This window comes from Vanellus vanellus, assembly GCF_965231255.1.
Source record: "Vanellus vanellus genome assembly, chromosome: 23".
Lineage (NCBI taxonomy): Eukaryota > Metazoa > Chordata > Aves > Charadriiformes > Charadriidae > Vanellus > Vanellus vanellus.
Genome location: NC_138928.1, coordinates 6,603,273 through 6,625,192, shown reverse-complemented (window position 1 = coordinate 6,625,192; position 21,920 = coordinate 6,603,273). Strand labels below are relative to the sequence as shown.

Genomic DNA, 21,920 nt, shown 5'->3' with positions numbered 1-21,920 from the left:
AATGACTCTAACTCCAAGAGAATGTGGGCTTCCCGTGGCTGAGGATCTGGACAACTCAGGATATTTTTCATCTAAAAATCAAGAGTGCAGTGAACATATTTCCTTTCAACCTAATAGTCCTCCAGGTCTTCAGCTGAAGGACTTCTGCCTCTGTTAGCTAGGGAATAATCAAGGTATCTTCCTGCTGGAAGACAGTTGTCCAACTTTGGAGGCCTTCCTCATTCTGATGTTATTGGTACTCTGTTGGTAGCTTAATCCATCAGCTTTCACACCCGGGATCCAGGCTTGCTGCTGCTTAGGTATTCTGAGCAATGTTCCCCTGAGAGTCAGAATTTTCCTCTGGTGCGGTGGAGGGACGCAACATTTCACAAGAGTAAACCACATCTCTAAATGAGAGAGACCAGCAAAAGACTGCTGCGGAGGTCAGGTCTTTAATTGAAGGTGGAAGAAAACTTAATGAAAACTAGAGATGTTCTGTTTCTTTGAACTGAAAGTGTTCTTAGTGCAAGATTCATCGCGTATTGAACTTTTTTAAGACTGGAAACCCAACTCAGTCCACTCGTGGCTTTCATGGTGTACGATTTCACTGGGTGAACCGCGAGCCGATTTCACTGGAGTTCCCAGCTCTTTCTTGACAGCTGTAGTTAAACTGATGAGCACATGAGGCTGACACCTGGGGAATTATGGATTAGTCTTGTTTGTAAGGAAGCAAATATAAATTAGTGTGTTTATGCTACTTTTAAAATGCTTTTAATGAGGAATCATTTGCTATTCAAAATTTCAATCTATAATAATGCCATAACCCCGCTGAGCTGATTATCATGTGCCTTGTTTAACTTCATTCTTCAAACGGGAGATGAGGGCAAGCCAGTTGTTTTAAATTCTTGCGTACAGACTGACACCTGACTTGAACACGACGGGGCAAAACACCCCGCTTGACTGTGTGTTGTGGTTTTGTTTTGTTCTGTATTTTAGATGGAACTGATCTGACTTCCAACAGGTGTCGGGAGCAGCCTAACTGTCTTCTCCAGTAACAAGGCCCGGGGTCATCATGGCAGCAGGAGTAGCAGCATGGTTGCCCTTTGCCAGGGCAGCTGCCATAGGATGGATGCCAGTTGCCAACTGTCCCATGCCACTGGCTCCAACGGAGAAAAACAAGAGGCAGGATGAGCTGATCATTCTCAATGTGAGTGGCAGGCGTTTCCAGACCTGGAGGACTACACTGGAGAGATACCCGGACACTCTCCTGGGCAGCACCGAGAAGGAGTTCTTCTTCAACGAAGACACTAAGGAGTACTTCTTTGACCGGGACCCTGAGGTCTTTAGGTGCATCTTAAATTTTTATAGAACTGGCAAGCTGCACTATCCCAGGTACGAGTGCATCTCTGCTTATGACGAAGAGCTTGCCTTCTATGGGATCCTCCCTGAAATCATTGGGGACTGCTGCTACGAAGAGTACAAAGACAGAAAGCGGGAAAATGCGGAGCGGCTGATGGATGACAACGACTCAGAAAACAACCAAGAAGGGTCCATGCCATCCCTGAGCTTCCGGCAGACCATGTGGCGAGCCTTCGAGAACCCCCACACCAGCACCTTAGCCTTAGTCTTTTACTATGTCACCGGTTTCTTTATTGCTGTCTCTGTGATCACTAATGTCGTGGAAACTGTCCCTTGTGGCACGGTGCCTGGAAACAAGGAGCTTCCATGTGGGGAAAGATATGCTGTGGCTTTCTTTTGCTTGGACACGGCTTGCGTGATGATTTTCACGGTTGAGTATCTGTTGAGACTCTTTGCGGCCCCAAGTCGCTACAGATTCATTAGAAGTGTGATGAGCATCATCGACGTGGTGGCCATCATGCCGTACTACATTGGCTTGGTGATGACCAACAATGAGGATGTCAGCGGAGCCTTTGTGACACTAAGGGTTTTTAGGGTTTTCAGGATTTTCAAGTTCTCTCGCCATTCCCAAGGCTTAAGAATCTTGGGCTACACTTTGAAGAGCTGTGCCTCCGAGCTTGGCTTTCTCCTCTTTTCCCTCACTATGGCAATCATCATCTTTGCAACTGTGATGTTTTATGCAGAGAAAGGGTCCTCGGCAAGCAAATTCACCAGTATTCCTGCTTCCTTTTGGTACACTATTGTAACCATGACAACACTGGGGTGAGTATTACTTTTTCTTTTACCGAGCAGCAGGCGAGCATGTACGAGGAGCTTGACTTGAGTTGCTCCTAAGCATTTGCCTGGGTGCGCATTCGAAAAGGGGCTGGAACCGTTAAGGGCTTGATTGTTCTTTGCCTTACAACTTCTGCAATTTATGCTTATGTGAAGTTGTATAAAACAGAAAAAGCACTTACACCCACTTGACAAATGCTTGGCGCAATGGTAAATGAGTGCAGGAGGAGCAAGGCTGGGGAGCAGCAGGTCCTGTTTCGCACTCCTCCTGCAGGAGAGAAAAGTTAATGTGAGTGCAAGGGAGCTGGCAGCTAGAGCTTATGTTTTTTCAGATATTCATTCGAGCCATAGATTTTACGCAAAGTTGCTGATGTATATATTGTCTCTTTTCGCGATGTCGGTCGTTGTTTCTGCACTTGACATGCCAGGAACTATCGGTTTGCTGAATTCAAATGGTATGGTGGGCCGCTGTACTGAAAATACTCAGTGATCTCCAGGATGTGATCTGTTTTTTACTTAATTGAGCAGGATACGGGCTTCTTGTCTGTGTTTAGTTCGTGAGTTTGTGAGTTTAAAAAGTAATACGAGTACGCTGTAGCAGTCGCAGTAGAATTTCAAACATTCCCGTAGACAGGTACAAAGATAATGATATAAAAGTAAGGGGAATGTAGCCTGGAGGGCACTTTTTTCCCTTATATTTCATTTCTGTCTTACAGATGTTTCTACTGAGATTATAGATTTGAGCTTCTGTTGCTCTGAACTAAAACCTTTGTAAGCAGAATGACCAAACCCTCACCCCGACGGGGTTATGTAAAAGAAAGCAGGCATCACAGGCTGCTGCTGCAGGCAGTCACAAAGTTATGATCGAATGCAGTCTCTTAATTCCACACATCAGAACAATACGCTAAGTTTATAGTTACTTTGAAAAGAGTTTTCCCACTGGAGAGTTCACACAGTTTAATATTCAGATGTAGACAATTCTCATTCTTGTAATACCGTGACCACTTTTCCTCTAAACTGCTTTTGACTTTAAACACTTCTCTGTGCCTATTATACATGAACAGGCTCGCAGTAGCACATTTAAATTATTAAAATCATAATTCAGCTGTCAGAAAGGCGCAGAATCTGAGCACATGACAACTGCAAGTCTGAATTTCTTCATTAAGTGAAAATGTAGAACATGTTTGTCATAGTCAGCAAAAGATCTCTTTTTCCTCCTTTTTAACATCTAAGCAAAGTTTGCAAGTTCGTATGGCAAAAGCTAAGGTCCTTACCCTGCAAAGAAGTCAGTGCTTACTTAGAAATCAAGGCTGGGCTGTAGATCCCAGCACGCTCCCACTCTGTGGTTCAGCTTTCCATATTCCGACTGGTCCATGCTGGTCGGTTCCCACCCTCCTGTCCCCACCATTGTACCTGAGCAGCTTCAGAGGAAGACCTGTCCTGGGTGGCTTCTTCGCGCGTCCTCCCCAGGAGGGGGAAGTGCCCGAGAGTGCAGCTCTGCTGCCTGGTTTCCGTTTAATAACGATCGCGCCTGTCTTCTATCCACGCACGCTTATGCACATGCACACCTATGTTGTTATATCTTTGTGACAGGAAAGTTGGGGTCAAGGGAACGTTCCGTGCTGCTTGGGAACAAACCCTCTTTGTGAAATACATGCAGGACGTGCTGTAGAGCAACTGAGTCCCTCTTCCCGTCGGTGCGGTGACTTGGTCTTGTTCTCTTCCCCTCCCCTTCTGAACGCGCGGATACACACACCACAGTGCTCCTGAGGAGTTTAAAGTGTTCTCAATCTGTTGTAATCACAGAAATTATAGATGAATGAGTGCCTTTAATGAGTCGACAAGAATTTTAAAAATGATACATTTAAGCACGGTGTTGTAAGAGTTCATTGGAAAGAGACCTATAAAATGCTGTCAAAGCCTTAAAGCTTAAACTCCTAGTATTACTGATTTGGGATTTTTGTTGCAGGATTTTAAGTAAAATAGGCGTTTCTAGCAAATAGTCTATCAGCCAAGTTTGGTGTCATATCACAGACTTACAAGAAACTCAGAAACCTCGGTAGTAGCAGACCCCGAAGAGCCCCTGTGCCCTCTGACAAGACCCATCTGCCCCCCACCGCCCCCAGCGGGTCCCGAGCGCTTCCCCAGCCGAGCGCCAGGAGCCGAACGCTCGCCGCTGCCTTGCCCAAAGCCTGTGCTAGGAAGAGAAGTTGTTACTGTGAGCCATAAAAATGTAATCCCTGCCGGACCCGTGCCGCAGAGCTCGGCCAGACCCCCTCGGGGAGGCTCTTTTTGGGGCGGGTGAGGACGGCGGTGGGGTCCCAGCAGGCGGGTGCAGTGAAGCCGTTCGCTCTCCTGCTGTACCGTACATCAGCTGCTGTTATCCCAGATTCCTAAGTAACTTCAGGATACAACTGAATTTCCAGACTGACCCATAAATGAAAAGCAATAAAACCGCCTTTCTTCTTGAAGGTGAAGCACTGCATAAAACAGAGTAAGTGTTGCTGTTGGCAGGGTTACTACGCAAACCAGTTTTGAGAAATCCAGGATGACTTGCAAGCTCCTTAGGCAGTTAACAGCCCAAGGAGATAGGTACAACAGTTTTTCTGGAATGGGAAACAAAGCAAAGGAATTAAATTATACTGACCCTGCTTCTCTGATCCCTCTGCTGTGCTCATCAGCCCTGGTTTAACAGAGGCTGTTTTTAATTTAGCACGATTTAAATTTTGCTCAGGAGGTTTTATAATGAAAGCATTATTCTTGGGTGCCTCTTAAATCAATCTGAATTACCGAAACAACTATTCAAAATTAATTCAAAATCAGCTATCCAATTCATGCAGAAACATTTTTCTCAAGCGGCCAACAGCTGCCCCTCTTCTCTCTTGGCCTTGTCTTAAGCACCAATACAGTAAATATTGGCTTTGCCGGGGCCCTGTCTTTGTTCTGCGGCAGGTTTTGACCCCAGGACGCTCCACGACAGCAGTGCAAGCGCTGCCGAGCGCGCTGCGGCTTCCCATCGGTAGCATTCACGTCCCTCTCTTGGTTTGGAGCAAACTTGATACGCAATAGCCACCAGTTTTACATCTAGATAGAGACAGTTTAATTACCATAAATTTTGTCACCTTGTTACCCGCGTGTTGGTTTTATTCACTTTTAGATAGCATTCGGTTGTGGATGGGGCAGCCGCGTGTTTCGCTGCCCATCAGCGTGCGTCACAAACACGGCTGCGGGACGAGACCTCCCTCCTGCTACTAAACCCCACACCGGTTTGGCCCAGAGCGCATATTTTTCTAAGCTTTTCATAGCTGTTTTCATTTCACCTGACAACAGCAGTACGTTTCAGACTCTCGGGCAGTGTCTGCGACCTGCAGCGTAGGCAGCAAATTGTAGTTGTGAAAACCCAAGTGCCACGTCTCCCTGCGCCGTCCCGGGGCACGGGCAGGTTCCCGAGGGCTCTGCAGAGCATCGCGGGGCGTCTGGGGGATGCCCGAGCCGAGCACCGGCACCCAGAGCCGGCGGGGGCAAAGCCTGCGGTGCCTCCTGCAGGGAATGGGCACCGAGATCTTTGGGCCGTTTGCGTCAATAAACCGGCGGCACCGCAGGCCAAGGAAGGGAGGTTGTTGACGGATTTTGTTCTGGTTTGAGCTGAGGGATACGCTGTGTGGGATTTTCTATCGCCTCACGAAGGCTGAGCTCCCACAGCGCAGCACCCTCGGGGCGGTGCTACGAGAATCTCTCTTCTGTCCCCCTCTCTCCCTTACAATGTGCAAGAACATAATGGTTCCGAGGACGCCGTCCCTCTTTCAGATTCGGCTGCGCCGGTCAATGAGTTTGAGAGATACACATCAGTGCACTCGGACAACAGTCCTATCTCTAGAATTCATTTAAGGAACCGGGTTAACGCGAGCGAGTCAATAAACAGACGCGCTGGCCTGGTTATGTCAACAGCCCGGTCTGGAGCGAGACCTGAAATGCCTGACAGTTTTCATGAGGTGGGCGCTCGGAGGGCGGGGATCTGGGGGCAGGGGTCTATCTTGGTCTGTCTTGGTTCAAGCTGGTACCCCGCGGTTCTGCAAAACGTGGGCTGGCGAGCGCGCGAGAGCCCGGACAGCCGACCAACCTCTGAAAGAACCGTCCTTCTCAGGTTTGCTCATTTCTTGGGCTCTCTTGTTTATTGGTATTCCGTCACGGACAAGAAAGGGGATGAAATTTAAGCAGTGAAATAGCACGTGAAATACTTGCTGCCAAACTGTTGGCAGCTGGACTGGCCTGAACTTATTGAATACCGACCACGTTTCTTGCAAATGCTGCCAGCTACCGCGTGAACCGAGCTCCCTCTGCACTTACTTCTCCAGTGCACAGCCCCGAAACCGCTCAAGCTGATAGTAACCTTCATTCACCCTCCTTCACGCAAACTGAGAGGAGTTTGCAAAGTAAGGAAAATAATAAATCATGTCTGGAGCGCTGCCATTCCCGGGTTCTCCGGAAAGATTGCTGTTGGGCCCAGTAATCATATTGTGCATGTCAGTACGTCAGTAACTGCCATTAAACTGAATCAGAAAAATTGCTTTAATAGAAACACTACTTTGCATATTTAACATCATCGATGGAAAGATGGATGAGATGTGGGATATTTCCTTCGAAAAGCAAGGCGCTACAGTTTCATCACTCTCACCATTTCCTACACAGTCAACAATTCTTATGTCCACGGGCCAAAGAACTGCTTGAATTTAGTATACAGAAAGTCCAATCAAACAATGAATTGATGGGGCTCCACAAAGAACCATTTTCTTGAGCTTTCATTCTCTTGACTCCAGCTTCATCTTATACGAAATGTGTATCAATTTTCTTACCCTAATGGACTTACAGATATTGTGTGCAAAATGTCTTTGTACCAGAAACTAGAGATGGAACCTTGTCCCTTCACTATCTTGATGTAAATCTCAGGCAAGAGTCTCATTTCGGAGCTATTTGTATTCACCAGAACCCCAGAAGGATTAAAATACCTTCATTCATTCTCAGAGCAAGTGGAATTCACTGGATTTTTCTCTCTCTTAAAAAAAGTAACTTTATCTGTCCTTAGGCTTTTTGCGGCTCTGGGTATTTGTAAGGATTGCACGTATGTGCAAACACACCGTTTGTAATGTGCAAGACAGAATAACTCCCCTTTAAGGTAAACTCATTGTGTGAGAAGTGAATTATTTTGAATAAGGCCAAGTAACGGTACTGGCTAAAATTATAACGTGACTGCTAAATTTACCAATAGAAACCTTGGCAGAGATGCATCTATAGCAACTGACTTAGGAATTTTTTCTAAGCTCCTCTTCCTTTTTTTCCCCTTCTTTCCAGCCTGTATCACAGCAAGTGCCGGAGAAATACAGATTAAAGATAACAATGTATTTTCATTGGAGATGAAGGGACGTGATTGGCTTGCTGACTGGATCTGAGCTATTTTTAGTCTCATAAAATGATAATTTCATAACAGCACTGACCCAGTAAAAGTAATTAGTTTACAGAGTTCAGCTGAAAATAAGGGACAGAATAGCCACCGTCGCTCAGAAAGCAGGGAAAGGGGAAGTGAAGTTAAAGGCCCTGCAACAGATTAGCCAAAGCTAATTATGTCCCTTAGCTGATTGCAGCCCCTACAGCGGGAATCGGTTTCGGTGTGAGTGGGGGAGCAGGGAGGAGGAGGAGGGAGGGAGCTCCCGAACGGCCCCTCTGCCCGGCGGCTGCGCGTCGCGTCCTCGCCGAGACCCTCCTGCCTGGCACGGACTGGCACGGGGCACCCGCAACACGAAATGAAACCCCTGCCGCGCTTTAGTAGTAGGAAAACAGTATGAGACTTTTTTTTCGCAATTCCTTCAGGGATCTGTGCATTCTGGGCGGCTGAAGCCAGAATGTGGGAGCGCCTGTGACCCGAAGCAGCTAATTTCTGGGCTGTAGAGGAGCGTCCCAGGCACTGTAGTGGGACCACCTCATTAAAAAAAAAAAAAAAGAAAAAAAAACCTACATAAATGTGTAAGATAAACAGAGAAACCTTTCTCAGCTTAGCATCGACCAGCATTCCTCCCTGCCACCCATCACGCTTGAGCTGGACTCGAATCTCGGGTACCACGGCACGCAGCGAACGGTAACGCGGTAATTCCGTAGGGTTTCGGTGGAAGCCGTGTGCTATTTGCGTTTAACGCCGGCCGTGTCTTCCCACCCTTCCTTCCAGTCCACACAGCCGTACACAGGGACGGAGCTGCCAAAGCGCGTTAGCAGAGCGCAGAGCAGGTTTATTTATTTTTAATGCAGCCTCAGAAATGGCGCTCTCCGGCCCCAACAGCCACTTTTTTGCACCTCCCAGGGAGGCACTCTGGCAACGTGCTTCTGCGCACGGCCCTGGCAGTCGGAGGAGCCCCGGCTCGGCGCCGGCTGCCTCTCGAGGCTCACCGAGGGGTGCTGGAGCCGCAGCGATACCCCAGCGGGAGCATCGCGGCTCAGTAGAAGTTGAAGAAGGAAAGAGCTACAATCAGGTCACCCATCCGTTGCCCTCCCACTCTTGCCCCTTCGGCTTCCAGCACAGAAATGTTTTCCTGTCAAACTCAGCACATCCACTGTGAATTTGTGAATCTTTTCCTCCGGTGCAGGCAGACTGCTGGATGCTTTTCCTGCGGAGCGGGAGGACAGGCAGGGTTCGGCCGAGCTCTGCCTTCTCCTGGCCAGGCAATGCCTGCAGAAACAGATTGTGCCTATTTAACTATTTACCACCGCTACATTAGAGCACATTCAAGGGCTGTAATTCACCTCTTAAAGTTACAAGTAAGTGTGGAAGAGTTATTTTAAAATCAATATCTAACAGAATGCCATTGTTCCAACATTAAAACCTGCTGGGAAATTACTAGGAGGCATGTGGCAAGTCAAATCACTGCCTGCCAGGGGAGGAAAGGATTCATTACTCCTCTAAAAGGTGCAAGTCTTTACTGGCTTTTTGTTCTGGTTTGCAGCCTCAGAAATGAGGCTGGAGCATCTGGCTCTTTCTTTCCCTCATTCTTCCGTGATCTCACTCTTTTGTTGCGGCTCTCCACGGCGGACGTTTCCTCACTCTGTGCCCGGCGCCAGGAGGGGGTCGGGTCTGGGGACGAGGGCTGCGATGGCATTGTCACTGCCGTCGCTGCTCCCGATGGAGCGTGGCTCGCTGCGTATGAATTAGCTCTCACCTATAAAAGCATCTGCAACAACAACAAAACCAAACCGGGCAGCCGCTCAAAGTCATTTTCCGAGCCGGCTCTGCACCGCCGGCTTCAGGAGAGCCGTGGAGCGGATCGCCCGGGGAAGCCTGCTGCTTTAATCTTGGCCTGCCATCTGCGGCAAAATTAAAACACAGATCAGCTTTAGCTTTTTGCCTTCAGGACTTTGCGAAATTTGGCGGCTGTACATCCCCAGAAAGCCCTTGAGAAGGACTGTTTGCTTCTGAAGAGAGCGCTCCTGCAGAACCCGGCCACGGCGCCCTGAAACCTGAGCTTAAACAGAGAGACGCAGAGCTCTCGGTGCAGCCGTGCTGGGGACCCTGCTCATAACAAGGTCAAATAATTCAAGGAGTGAGTCTTACACGTGTGGAGGCAGGCGGCCGCTGTTCCCGAACGTGCACCGGGAAGGGGCTCGGTGGGTGCCCGCACAGCACTGCGGGAACGGCGCCCCAACGCCCCCGGAGCTCGCCCAGCCGCTCGGCCGCACGGGGAGAGCCGCCGGGTTCACTTCGAACAGCTCCTGTTAACCAAACAACGCACCCTCAACGCTGTGAAGTACCCCTGGCTTTTTATTACGGGTGATTATTTTTCACATGCTTATTGCTTTATTCTTTCTGTACTTGTGACTCCCCTTTGCCACCCAACAGACACAAACTGCCGCTGTTTTTCTCATCTCGCCTGTAGACACGGGGTTTCACATCAGACGTGAAAACAGCAGATGATAAAATCTTGAGTCACTTTCAGCCTTTAATATTTAAATGCACAGCCTTGAGATAACCAGATATCACCCCACAACCAGACAGCCCCTTTACTCCTTCTCTGTACTAAGGAAAACACTTCCTACTGTTATTTAATTCTGCTTATTTTCTCACCCAGTTGCCACAGTCCTCACTTCCATGTCAGTATGCTCTACGTGCGCTTTTGGGGCGGAATTTGGAGACAACACAGCATCAACAGTACACGCTTTTCTCTATATTTGTATGACCCGGAGCACAAAGGAGCCATCCTCCTTAAATATTAATTACAGTCACTATGGTAAGAACAAAAATAGCACTTTATTTTTCAATTGAAAAGGATAACGCAAGCCAGCTATTCTTGCAACCTAATGCTCGGCAGGAGGAAGCTATCTCCAAAAGGAAAGCTAAACCGAGAGAAAGCTGCTCTGAGCTGCTTGCTCCTAGCGTCCATCTACACCAGTGCCTTCCTTTGGCTCAGGCGCTCTTTGAAAGCAAACCCCATCCTCCCCTCCTCGCCGCAGCCTGGCCCAGCGCAGAGAGGTTTCAGAGCACGCAAACTGCATTCCCTCTGGATGAAATACGGCCGGAAGGTGCGCTCCAGGAATGCAGCTCATGTGCTCTTACTGCTAACGGGCATTCGGGCCACGGGCCACCCTGGGACTAGTCTAAAAGGAATCCTTCTGGGGACGCGTCCGGGGGGGATGCTTGGTCCCCTGCACCAGCTCAGCCCCCGGCGAGCCGCACCGCCTGCTGATGCAGATACAATCTTACTCTTTCCCTGCCATTGATTTCAGAACTCATTCTCGATTGTAATCCTGGTTTTGTGTTTTTTGAGGTTTACATAGTATCTAGGCCTTTTGTCATCAATATTAAACAGAGAAAAGCTCCAATTGCCTCTTTCTGCCTCTGCGGAGGGAAGACAGGAGTCGGCTGTTGTCGATTTAACAGACACCTCCGTTACTCCACTGCATGAGAGCCTTTTTCTAGTAATCAGTGTCTGAAATGAGTAGAAACAGGACTTAAATTTACCACTTTGAACATGAATCAATGAAGCATTATTGCCAACACACATCCTTCACTGTCACACATTTCAGTTGTGCTGTTGGTTCGGGAAGATTTAAAACCCCGTCTCCCACCCAGCTTTGCACCTGTGAGATATCCTTTTTATCAAGCTCACTCTCTGATCTCCGCATAATTAACCAAAATGTGAAATCCCTAGCTTCTGCCGTGCATGTGTGTGCTTTAAAACTTCCTGCCGGACCACGAGACTGTGTACAGATGGGCAATCACGGTCAGCTCGCAGGAGGCAATCACAACTTTTACTTGGTGCCTCTTTCGCTTTCCTGCCTACTTACATCTGCCTAACCGTCTGTTCATCAATCCAGGGAGCATCCATCATGTAATAGGATGAGTCCGACTGAGTCAGACACTGCTTCAGTTCATGAAATGAGTTGGCATGATGTTCTAGCCTTGGCACGCTAGATGCAAAAGACTTCAGCCCTTTCAGATATTTTTCTGCTACAGAGGAATAGCAGGCCAGATTAAATAATAGAAACATTCATTCAGCAAGACAGCTGCTGAATGAAAATACGCAAACCAGTTGAAATTAGGTAAAAGTCATCTCTCTTGCTAAGGGTCAAAACAAGTAGTAAGCTGGGCTGAAGGGATACAAGATTTTGGGCTGCAGAGGGCTGAGCAGGATGAATTCCACCACTAATGAGCTTAGTGAATAAGCTCATTACCTAACGAGCTCTATTGAACAAGCTTGATTTCCAGCCTAGGGAAAGCCTTCCGAATAGATAAAACATAGGTAAACAGCTCCATCAGTTTACACGCAGAAGACACATCTGTAGCTCAAGAGCAAAGTCACGGTCATTTTCAGACTCTCTCCTGAAGGTGTAGATGTCAGCATGGACCAGGAAAGCAACAAACGGTAGAGGTTCTTTTCCAGTTTTAACCTTTCTTTACAAATTCTGATATAAAGAAGGATGCACACCAGCATGACTTGTTAACACACACGGCCTAATAACTTTCCTTCGGCATTAACAGAGGACTGTTCTGCCCTCCATGTAAGACGCCACAGAGCTGGACTAGGAGACCTCCAGAGGTCCCTTCCGACCAAATTTATTCTATGATTGTATGAACAAGTGCTCCTGAAATGCCGCGTCTCTGCAGATCTCCATCTGAAACCCCAACCTTGCTTTTGCGGCCTGGGAAGATGATGTCAGACCAGAGGCCAATTTAGAGGTCTTGCCAAACGGCCCAAAGGAAATCTCACACCCACGCTGTCTTGTGGACAATTTATTACCCAGAAAGGTAGGAGTCGTGAAGTACCGGGTCTGCAAGGAATGGTCCATCACGCGCCCACATGCTGCTTAGCGTAGTTTTCAATTCTGTTGGCTTGGAAGTGACGGGAGAAAATGAGATTTCAGAAGAGGAGAACAGACCTACAGATGTTGAAAGAAAAATCTATAAATCTTAATTTTGTCTTCTACATAGTAACACTTGTATTTATTTTTACCATTTTTTCGTAGATTTTCAGCAGGTACAGAAGTATTGTTTATACTATTCAGCTCCTACAGTTGTGCCACTCTCAGACACTGCCACTGTCCCTCCCTGGTCTGGTACCGCCTAAGCAGAGCTAAACAACGTTTAAAGAGGAATAGGCAAGGAAAATGGCTGAACTTTGCAGTAAAAAACCCTGCTAACTCGGGGGGGGCTAAAGATTTTTAGGAGAAAACAGGTGTTCAGTCTTTAAAAATATACATATTTAAACTACGCCTGCGTGCCCTCAAGTGCACATCACAGGGTGAATGGCGCGCGCACAGCTCGCCCGTACATGTCAGTGCACATTCACATGATTACAGCGGGGAAGTCTGGCACCAAATGGACTGTGAACTGAAAGCGAATTTCAGCAGCTTTTATGATTCATTTTTTTTCAGAACCAAAGGAGGCGTCTGTAGCTGCCTCGTTAGCCGTGTCCAGGGGGTTCGTTTGCTGCTGCAGCACATAAACCCCACTCCTCGGGCGAGGCTGTGGCTCTGCGCGTCCTTCCAGGACTGCTTTACTGACAGCTTTGACAGCCCCTTGCAATTTCATCTATGTAAATAATTTTTAATGGTTCTGCCCACTCTGATCACAATGTGTATCGGGAGTAACTTCATTACAGTCAGTGAGTCACACCGGTGAAAAACGAGTGTCACTGACAGCTAAACTGGGCTCTGTGGATTTGAATAGGTCGGGGTGTAATTTGGGAGACAATGTTATGCACTAAGGGAAAGTCATTATGGCAAGAGATGCCTTCTGGTGTCGGGTCCTCCAGAGCCATATCTCATCTTTCACGTTTACCAGGGCTTTCCTTGGACATCCCGTGCAAAGCGGTGATTTCCAGCTCGCGGTATTAGATGCACTGTAGTTAAGGCACTGAAGAAAACTGTTGGATAGAATTTGTGTGCCATTAATAACCGCTTCCCTGGCAATATCAAAACAGAGTGGGCAGACGGCACATCTACTACCTATAGCACTTGACTATACAATAAATTAAATCCACCCATTAAATCATCGCAAACTGAGAGAAAGGGCATTTATCTCAACATCTGTGCATATTGAAGGCTTTATCTGCAATGTGAAATACTTACGATGAAAACTACTGGTGACTAAAAGCGAGTCCGACAAGGGGTTGTGGCATTTTGTAGGAAATGAGCACAGCTAATGCACCCTGCACTCGGAGCAGGGATTTCGGAGGACGTGCAGGCGGACAGATGGATGAAACCCTCCGCGGCAGCAGCACGCGGAGAGCCCAGAACACCGCCCAGCTGGTGGGCAGGAATGGCACCTTTGCTGGACGTGGTCTGCGGTATCGGACACCTTAGCACAAATGAATGCCGATGGTGTTAGTGCAACCCGGTAAAGGAGTAGGAGTCATCTGGCGGTGCTGGTTGAGCATCTCCAAGTAGAATGGGCAGACGGCCTCCCTTTACCTTGATGTGTCCCATTTAATTGATTACTCATAGCTCGTTCTCAGCCTCATTGCTGGATTGCACAGAACAATCCACCTCTTTCTCTAAAGGTCAGCGTCACATTTGATACAGGGCACCATAAGACACGTTGTGGAAGTAGGATGTCACGTGCCCTGCGTGTCTGGACAATGCTTCTCCCTCCTGAGCTGTCACAGTGGCTTGGCGTAATGGGCTTCTGAAGGCCAGCTGTAACTGCCGAGGGACAAGGTGAAGGGGGTTCTAGACAGCCGCGACCATTTCCCACATCCAGTCCCATCACCAGGGACAGATATAAACGAAAGTACAACAGGATCTTTGCTTCTGTGCAGGCTCTGTGCAGGCTCTCACTGTGACTCGGGACAAAAAGCTTCGCGTGAGCAAGGCAGAATTATGACAACTTTGTGCTTCCCGTAGCGACCTTCGGCAGGCGTTAGGCAGGGACCTGGTGACCATTTGTCAATTAGCTGTAGGAATCTCAGTGCCAGGATTCTCAAAGTCCCGTGGGACTTAGATTCCACCTCTGGCTGTGAAATGACAGAGATCCAAACTTTCCTTCCGTCTGCGCCAACCACCGGGCAACGCACTTTGTAGATGGCAAAAGCTCTGCGACACTCCATGGCGGATAGCTGGGGATTCGGGCAGGCAAACAGGCGCAGTCAGGTACCGCGCTCATCCCGCACGGGGATCGCCCCAGTCACAGTTCTGCTGCAGGAGAGGCACCGTTGCACCGCACAGCGGAAGGGCCACAGGTCCAGCGAGAGAGGGCGACCCGAGAGCGCTCATGCAGGAAGTGTAGCAGTAATCAGCCCAAATGCCTTCCTTCCAAACGTGCGATGAGATCTAAATAAAATATCAAAGAACTCGATCTCCTCTCACAGATAAAAGGAGAGATTGGTGAAAAAAAATCACACGGAATTTTAGATGATAGAATAAAAGATGTTCTACAGGTCTATGTTTTCCTGCTTTATAGGGAAAGACCGAAAATGATTTAGCAAAACGCAAACAGAAGTTGTTTCTTTCCCAGACGCTGATTTATTATTTAATACTAAAATACTATAAATAACAAATCTGCAGAATCAGCTAGCCAAGAAACGAATGCGTGCATGTAAAGAAACGCATACACGTCTCGCCAGGCTCTGCCAAAAGGTTGTCGCTGGCGCAGCCGCGGAGGGCTGTTCCCGCTGCTGGCGGTGACTTGGCGAAGCCGTTATGACTATTCCGCACCCGCCTCACCGAGCACGTGCTTGCAAGTATTTCTGTCACGGTTCCGGCCTTTCCTCCTGTTAAACCTCGCCTTAATTTACCAGTTTGAATAAATGATAGCGATCCGTTTTGCCAGAAGAAAGGCAGTTCACCCGTGCACAAAGCGGGACGTCGGCGTCGCCAGCAGCTGGGCATTCGCAGAGTTTTACCCAGCCACTTACTAAAGCGGAATATATGTACTTTGTGACGAGTACTGCCGCACTGCATGTAAAATGTTAAATAGCAGCAAAATCAGTCCATTTAAGTTACAATATAATGTGAGGTTTTGAGCTTTTACTCTATAATCCATTTAAAAGTACTCTTGGATACGCTGTTCTACGGTAAAATTAGATTTTTAGCAAAACCTGTCCTACAAAATATAGCCCAAATACTCAGCATAACAGAACGTAATCGTAGGAGTCAGTTTGCCATCTAAGATGCAATGCATCCTGTAGATCTTTTTTTCCACTTATCTTTTAAATGCAATTTTCTGTCCCACTCAGTTGAAGACCAGGTTAAATCAATAAAATAAAAATAGCATTGTAATATTGTACCTTGTAGAAAAGACTAAGGTCGCTTCTTGTCAGTGGCTGTACAAGTGATAACCCCAAACCAGATTTCACATAAACAAGCAGGTCTTTGACTGTCGTTATCTGTGTGGCTGCCTGGCCACGGACTACGGCGCCGAACCCCACGGACACCAGAGCCCGACTTGAGCAGGTCCAGGTTTGTCACGCTGTCTTGTCCACAGAGAAAGTTCACCTCATCAAGAGCGACCACACCTCCAAACACGGAATAGTGATTTTAAGCATTTTTAATTGCGTTTTCATCCATTTCAGAAGAGTTTCTTGGTTTTCTTAAAGAATGTGATCCTCCACAAAATAGAGCATCTGTCTCCCCCTCAGCTGCAAACCAGCGTTCACACGCACAGCGCCGTCTTTCCAACCACAGGAGAAGAGGGAACGGTCATGTAAAAATATGGATTAACAGGGACTCTGAGGAGCATTTGTGCAGCTCTGCTCAAGCCGCCTGGAAGTACAGGAGGGGAAAACCCCCAAATCTGTAACTGATGGCGCAGACTTTTGCTGGAAGATGCCCAAGCGGGTCGCGGGGGGGCCAGCCTTCCGTTGCCGGCGTGCCCGGGCTGCGCGGCCCCCGGCAGAGGCTACCGCAGCAACGGCGGCAAATCACCCGCTTGGTCAGTGGGCAGAGTCCGGCCCTGGAATTTAAAAACAATCACTCTGCCTAATCGCTATTCATCGCGTATTTTTCCCTTGTTCGGCTCTGTCCCTGGTTAATAAAATACCACCAGATGACTCTCCACTTTAAGCAATTACGTGCAAGAGGCATAATGCGATCGGTGGAGCCCATGCCATGAACCCCTCACAACGCAGGAACAACGGGCAAATTTCATGACCTTTCTATGGAAACACAGTGAATAAAAGAACTCAAGAGAGCAGAAGCCACAGGCACAGCCCAGTGCACGCAGTGGGTCATCGTATAATCTGCCATATGCAATTCTGAAGTCCCATGAATGCCATGAGCGTATCCTTAGCCAGAACCCTACAGTCAGATGGAGTGGGTATAACGAGATTCTTGAGGGTTATGTGTAAGATGCGAAAAGCAATCACACCGCTATATGTGATAAAACATAACCATAAAATAAAAGACTGAAGGCCTGAATGATTGGGCATTGATGCAAAGTGATTTTTAAATGTTACCATTCAGATATGGTAGAAAATGATATCCCTCTTGCAAAAAAAAATAGTACTGAGTGGTAGAAAACAAAACCCCCTTCAGAAAAGGCAGCTCTGAGGAAAGACGTGGCAGAAGCACGGGGCTCTCTCCTCTGCCTACCGCATCCTTTCCAAACTGTTTTCCTTTCTTGGTGTTCAAACCTTTCCATAATTCAAGAGGAGCTCAGTACGTGCCGTTAGATGGGTCTGTCTGAAGAGCTGCAGCGGAGCGGCGCACCCGCAGCCAGAGACCCAACAGGACTGATGGATGTGTTGCCCCTCGTTCATTTCTCAAAAGTATCACAGATGTGGACTTTAGAATAAAATTATCATAATTGGTTTAGTGCACAGACATGTCAAAAAGTTGCTCTTCAGGTGCAGACATACTCAGTTAAAATTGATCTGAGCCCCGTCAGCAGGAGAGAGGAATGCAACACCCGTCTGGGGGGAGGTGTGCCGGGCAGTTCCCCTCCAGCCCCTGCATGGGCCGAGGCGCAACTGAACAGTCTGAATCCCGTCTAATTATACACATGAAACACGTCAAGCACCGCAAGGACTGGTAGGAAATGAAGTCTACAATTTCAGAGGCTAGGTTGATGAAGAGGTCGGACGCAGCTGCCAATAGAAGTCCTCTCCCTTCTCACCAAGTGCCCCCCGTGGTCACAGATCGCTCGCAGGACGCGCCACGCTGACAGACGCGTTACAGGGAGTATTCTGCGAACCGAAGGGATATTGGCTTTATGCTCACTGTGAATGATGGGCTTTGTCAGGAATGATCTATGTAAAAACTAAGCGCTACTCAGGGTTGTCTTTTGGACACACACGACCGTTCACAGGGCATGGCGTTAGCGGTGCGGAGGGCTGGGGCTCACGCGGGGACGGCCGCGTCTGTCCCCGGCTCCTGCCAGTCCCTGGCCGCGGGGAGGACACGCTGCCCCGGACATCGGCACGGATCCGCACGGCAAAGCCTGCGAGTCCCTACACTGTCACCAGCTTCCCCATGGACATGGAGAAGGGGACACAGTAAAAGAGCATAAGCGGTTCAATGTAAATTGCTTATTTCCTTCCCAAAAGCCTTTTACGACAGTGACAACAAGTATCGTACTGGGTCCTCATTCACCCCATCCTCAGCCCAAAGCTGTGAGCTGCCGAGCGGGGGGACAGGGGGACGGGGAGCCCAGCTCAAAACCACTTGTCTTCTGGCCCATTTAGGTACTTGTTCATGTGGGTGCAAGCTTAGGGGGTTAATCACTACGCCTAAAGACTCTTTCTTAGGGACGTAGGGGAGAAAAGAGCTGCTAAGGGACAGTTATTTCTGCCGCCTCTCCCGCTGCTTTTTTTCGTATTATGCATCCTCCCAAAAACGTCAAATTTTTCTTCCATTGAGTCACATACCACTTTCCTCTCCCTCAGCGAGCGGTATGTTGTGCCCGTCTAGGGGCTGTTTTAGGAAGAGGGGAAGGTTCTGCGCCGTGGCCGTGGCAGTGACCCCAGTGCGAAGGCGCTACGGCAGCCGTCGCGCTGCCGAGCCTGCAGCCCGCCACGGCTCTGCGGAGCAACCAGCTGGTGCCCGAGATGATTTTGGTGACGTGAGATGATTTCAGAGACTAATGTTCTCCCAGCTCACTATTGACACATGGGGTGGGTAAATGAGATTTACTTTGGCATCTCATTCACTTCTCAATCCATCTTCTCTAGTACTTTCCTCCCCTCCAGCCTGTACGTGGAAAGGTCAATCAGTTTAATTACAGATGTTAGACACATACCTACCATTTGCAGAGCTGCTAAGTCCGCTCAGGCAACTGGAACTTTGTTGCACATTCCTACTGCTTTTTGCCCTGAGTATAATAGCAACAGGTGTCTTATCGTAGCAAAGGCTCTTCCCCGTGTGGTCACTGGACCACCGGAACAAATGAAATAAGTAACTGAAGAGTGGTGAGTTTTAGTGACATTTCTGCAGTTTCACCGAGACTGTCAGAATGTTTATTAAAGTTTACCACCTTCCTAAACACACATTGTCATCTCCAACTTACAGACGTAAAATCCAAGTCAGCAAACAACTGAGCTTCTCCACAAACCACACCTCTCCCTTCGCACCCCCTGCGCAGAGCCCCGCAGCCACACATGGGCAGGGGGGTTTCCACCGGGGCTGCGGGACCCCACCGGGGCTGCGGGACCCCACCGGGGCTGCGGGACCCTGCCCTGAGCAGTGCGGGGAGCCCACGCGGACCCCCCCCGCTCCGCCGCGCCAGGAGGGGCTGGCAGAAGATGCAGGTCCCGTACGCGCCCTGTGCGCAGGAGCGGGATTTATTCCCAAATGTTAAGGCCGAGGCTCTCCAAGCCGTCTCTCCGGCGCAGTCCCAGAGCCCTCGTCCTGCGGCCCTGGCACCGGCTGTGCCGGAGGAGCCGGCAGCACCTGAGCCCTCTCCCCGCGCGGGGCTGGCTGGAAATGTTTCCCAGCAGAAACTTCATCTCTCTTGGGAATTACAATGCCATTTGTTCTAATTCCTGTTGACATTTCATTTCACACACTATTAAATGAACCCCTTCAGAAGGATGAAACAGAAATTTGCTTTAGAAGAGAGAAAAATAATGTGTGGTTTAGGACAAAACAAGCTCATGATTTATTTTTCTGATACAGTTAACATATACGGCGCAAAGCGTCCACCCAACCTCACGCAGCACTGCTCTATCGTACGTAACACCGCACCGGGCCGCTACGGCAGCAAAGTCACTCACGTGATGCCACGTGCTTCTATTATCATTGCCATTTTTAATCCAGTCACAGTATTTCTAACTCAACTAAACTCTCCCTTTGTTTGTTAGCCGAGTTGAAACGCCCTGTAAATACCCGGGTTTGGATCTGCAATAATACGGTACTGGATAATGGAAGGAAAAGTGTAAGGGAACTTCAATGAATCATTTTTCATTTGACCAATTTAGCAATGACATATCATATCAAACACTTCTGTCCTGGGCCTGTAGAGTAGGCAGATATCCTGACACATTTTATACCTTCCTCTGAACAATATAAAACGACCTTAGGAGAGGGAACAAGTTGCTAAAGGCGGCTGGGAATCTCTTTTACTGGCGAAATGGAGCAAGGAGGGAGAGGGACATCCCCGGCCCCGGCAGAAGGACCCACGGGGACGGTGGCTCCGAGAGCACGCGGGGACGGGCCACTGCCCGGGGCCCACAGCTCCCAGCTTCGGTGGGACCGCGTTACACAGGGAAGCCACAAACTGATGTGAGCAGAGCTGGAAAATCCGGCAGTGAGAATGGCTACTGTACAAACACAGCTTCCTCCTGCTTTCCATGGGCCTTAACTCCCAGCGTGCTACGTTCATCTTCTGTGGTGATTAAAGCTCAGCAAAGTCATTAACACTGAGACTTTCTTCACAGTATCACGTTAAGAAGTAGACTTTCTTACTTATTTAAAGAAAATAACCCCCTTTTCCCCTTCTAAATCTGCTTTCACAGGGGGCCAGTAATACTGAAAAATGCTGAGAAGGGGCCCATTGGTGTATGGCTAATCGACAATTTTATGAATACTGTAAAAAATACAATTTATGGGGACAGACGAAGGCCATCATTTGCAGAAATCGCCCGGTTTCACACTGGCAGTGCATCAGAGCACCTTGCAGGGAGGTGCCCCACAGCACTGCCCCGTGGGCGGCAAGCGTGGGCACGGCCGGGGCGAGGGGCGCGCACAGCCCGAGCCGCTGGTGGGACCGTTACTCTTCGAGCCCAGCCCCTGACTCCGGCTGCCAAAAACCGCTGGAAGCTGCCGGGGGGGGAAATTCTTTTGAAACGAGGAAGAATTTTGAGGATGATGTGAACTTCTACTTTCCCAATTTTTAAACTAGGATTATGTCATATAATATCCTTAAAGATATTCCCCAGGGCCAGTCACTTTTACAGTGAATAATATCTAATCACCCATTTCTTCCCATATAATATACTACCGCCTTCTAAATTTGTCGATCTAATTAGCTCTTTCCCCTAACACTCAGTATGATTAAATCTGTATTAAAACTTTCTGTGCAGCACAAGAGCAGACACACCTGAGCATTTTCTAAATTTAGCAGAGGACAATATTTAATGGGTTATTTTTAATGGATGCTGGAATTGCTGCATAAATGAATTCTGATTTGAGTTTTCGTCAGCCTCCTTATTTTTTCCTCAGCTCCCTTAAATTGTATATCAAGCAGATTAGAAAGAATAATGGAGAAACCTACCTGGTACCATCCATCAAGTAACTTTCAGAACTAAATTAACAATGAGCACTTTATGCAAAAAGAGGTGGAAGAAACTGGGTTTCTTTATACTTCAGCTTCATCATTTTGTAAGATGTGTCAGACGAGACACATTTGGACTCATCTCGCAGTTTCCATGTGGTTTAAACGGGGCAAACGTAAGGGCTGGAAACGATTCCTGAGGATTTTCATAACTTGCATTTAATCCATATTCTGGGGAGATTTGCACATATTTGGGGTAATTAAAAGGCCCGTTTGTGCGCTGTGGAGCAATGACTTGCTCCCTTTTCACAGACATCCAAGCTGCAGTTGATAGGAATCATCAATGCATCGCAAATCATTACCAGATCTGTCACGCCCCGGCGCTCCGCAGACTGCAAGTGCGACGGCAAAGCCGCTTGTCCCGGCAGCCTGTGCCCCGCTCGGCAGCCGCACGCGAAGCCACGTGCTCCAGGGAACCTGATTTTCTTCTTCCTCCACCCAAAGCGGGGGGCCTCCTCGGGGCCCAGCGCCGCAGGGCCAGAGGGGATGGGGGACGCGGGCACAG

The 21,920-nt window shown here is 48.5% G+C and overlaps 1 protein-coding gene across 2 annotated transcripts in view; it reads left to right on the top strand.

Moving 5' to 3' along the window:
- Positions 1 to 1,051: 1,051 nt before the first annotated feature.
- KCND3 (potassium voltage-gated channel subfamily D member 3) overlaps positions 1,052 to 21,920 on the top strand; it is a gene marked incomplete at both ends in the record, with an annotated part of 117,192 nt that continues 96,323 nt past the window's right edge. For both annotated transcript variants that reach the window (XM_082494450.1, XM_082494449.1), the window contains one exon: positions 1,052 to 2,160. In XM_082494450.1, the coding sequence (XP_082350576.1) occupies positions 1,052 to 2,160 (1,109 nt within the window). The remainder of the gene's footprint in view (positions 2,161 to 21,920) is intronic.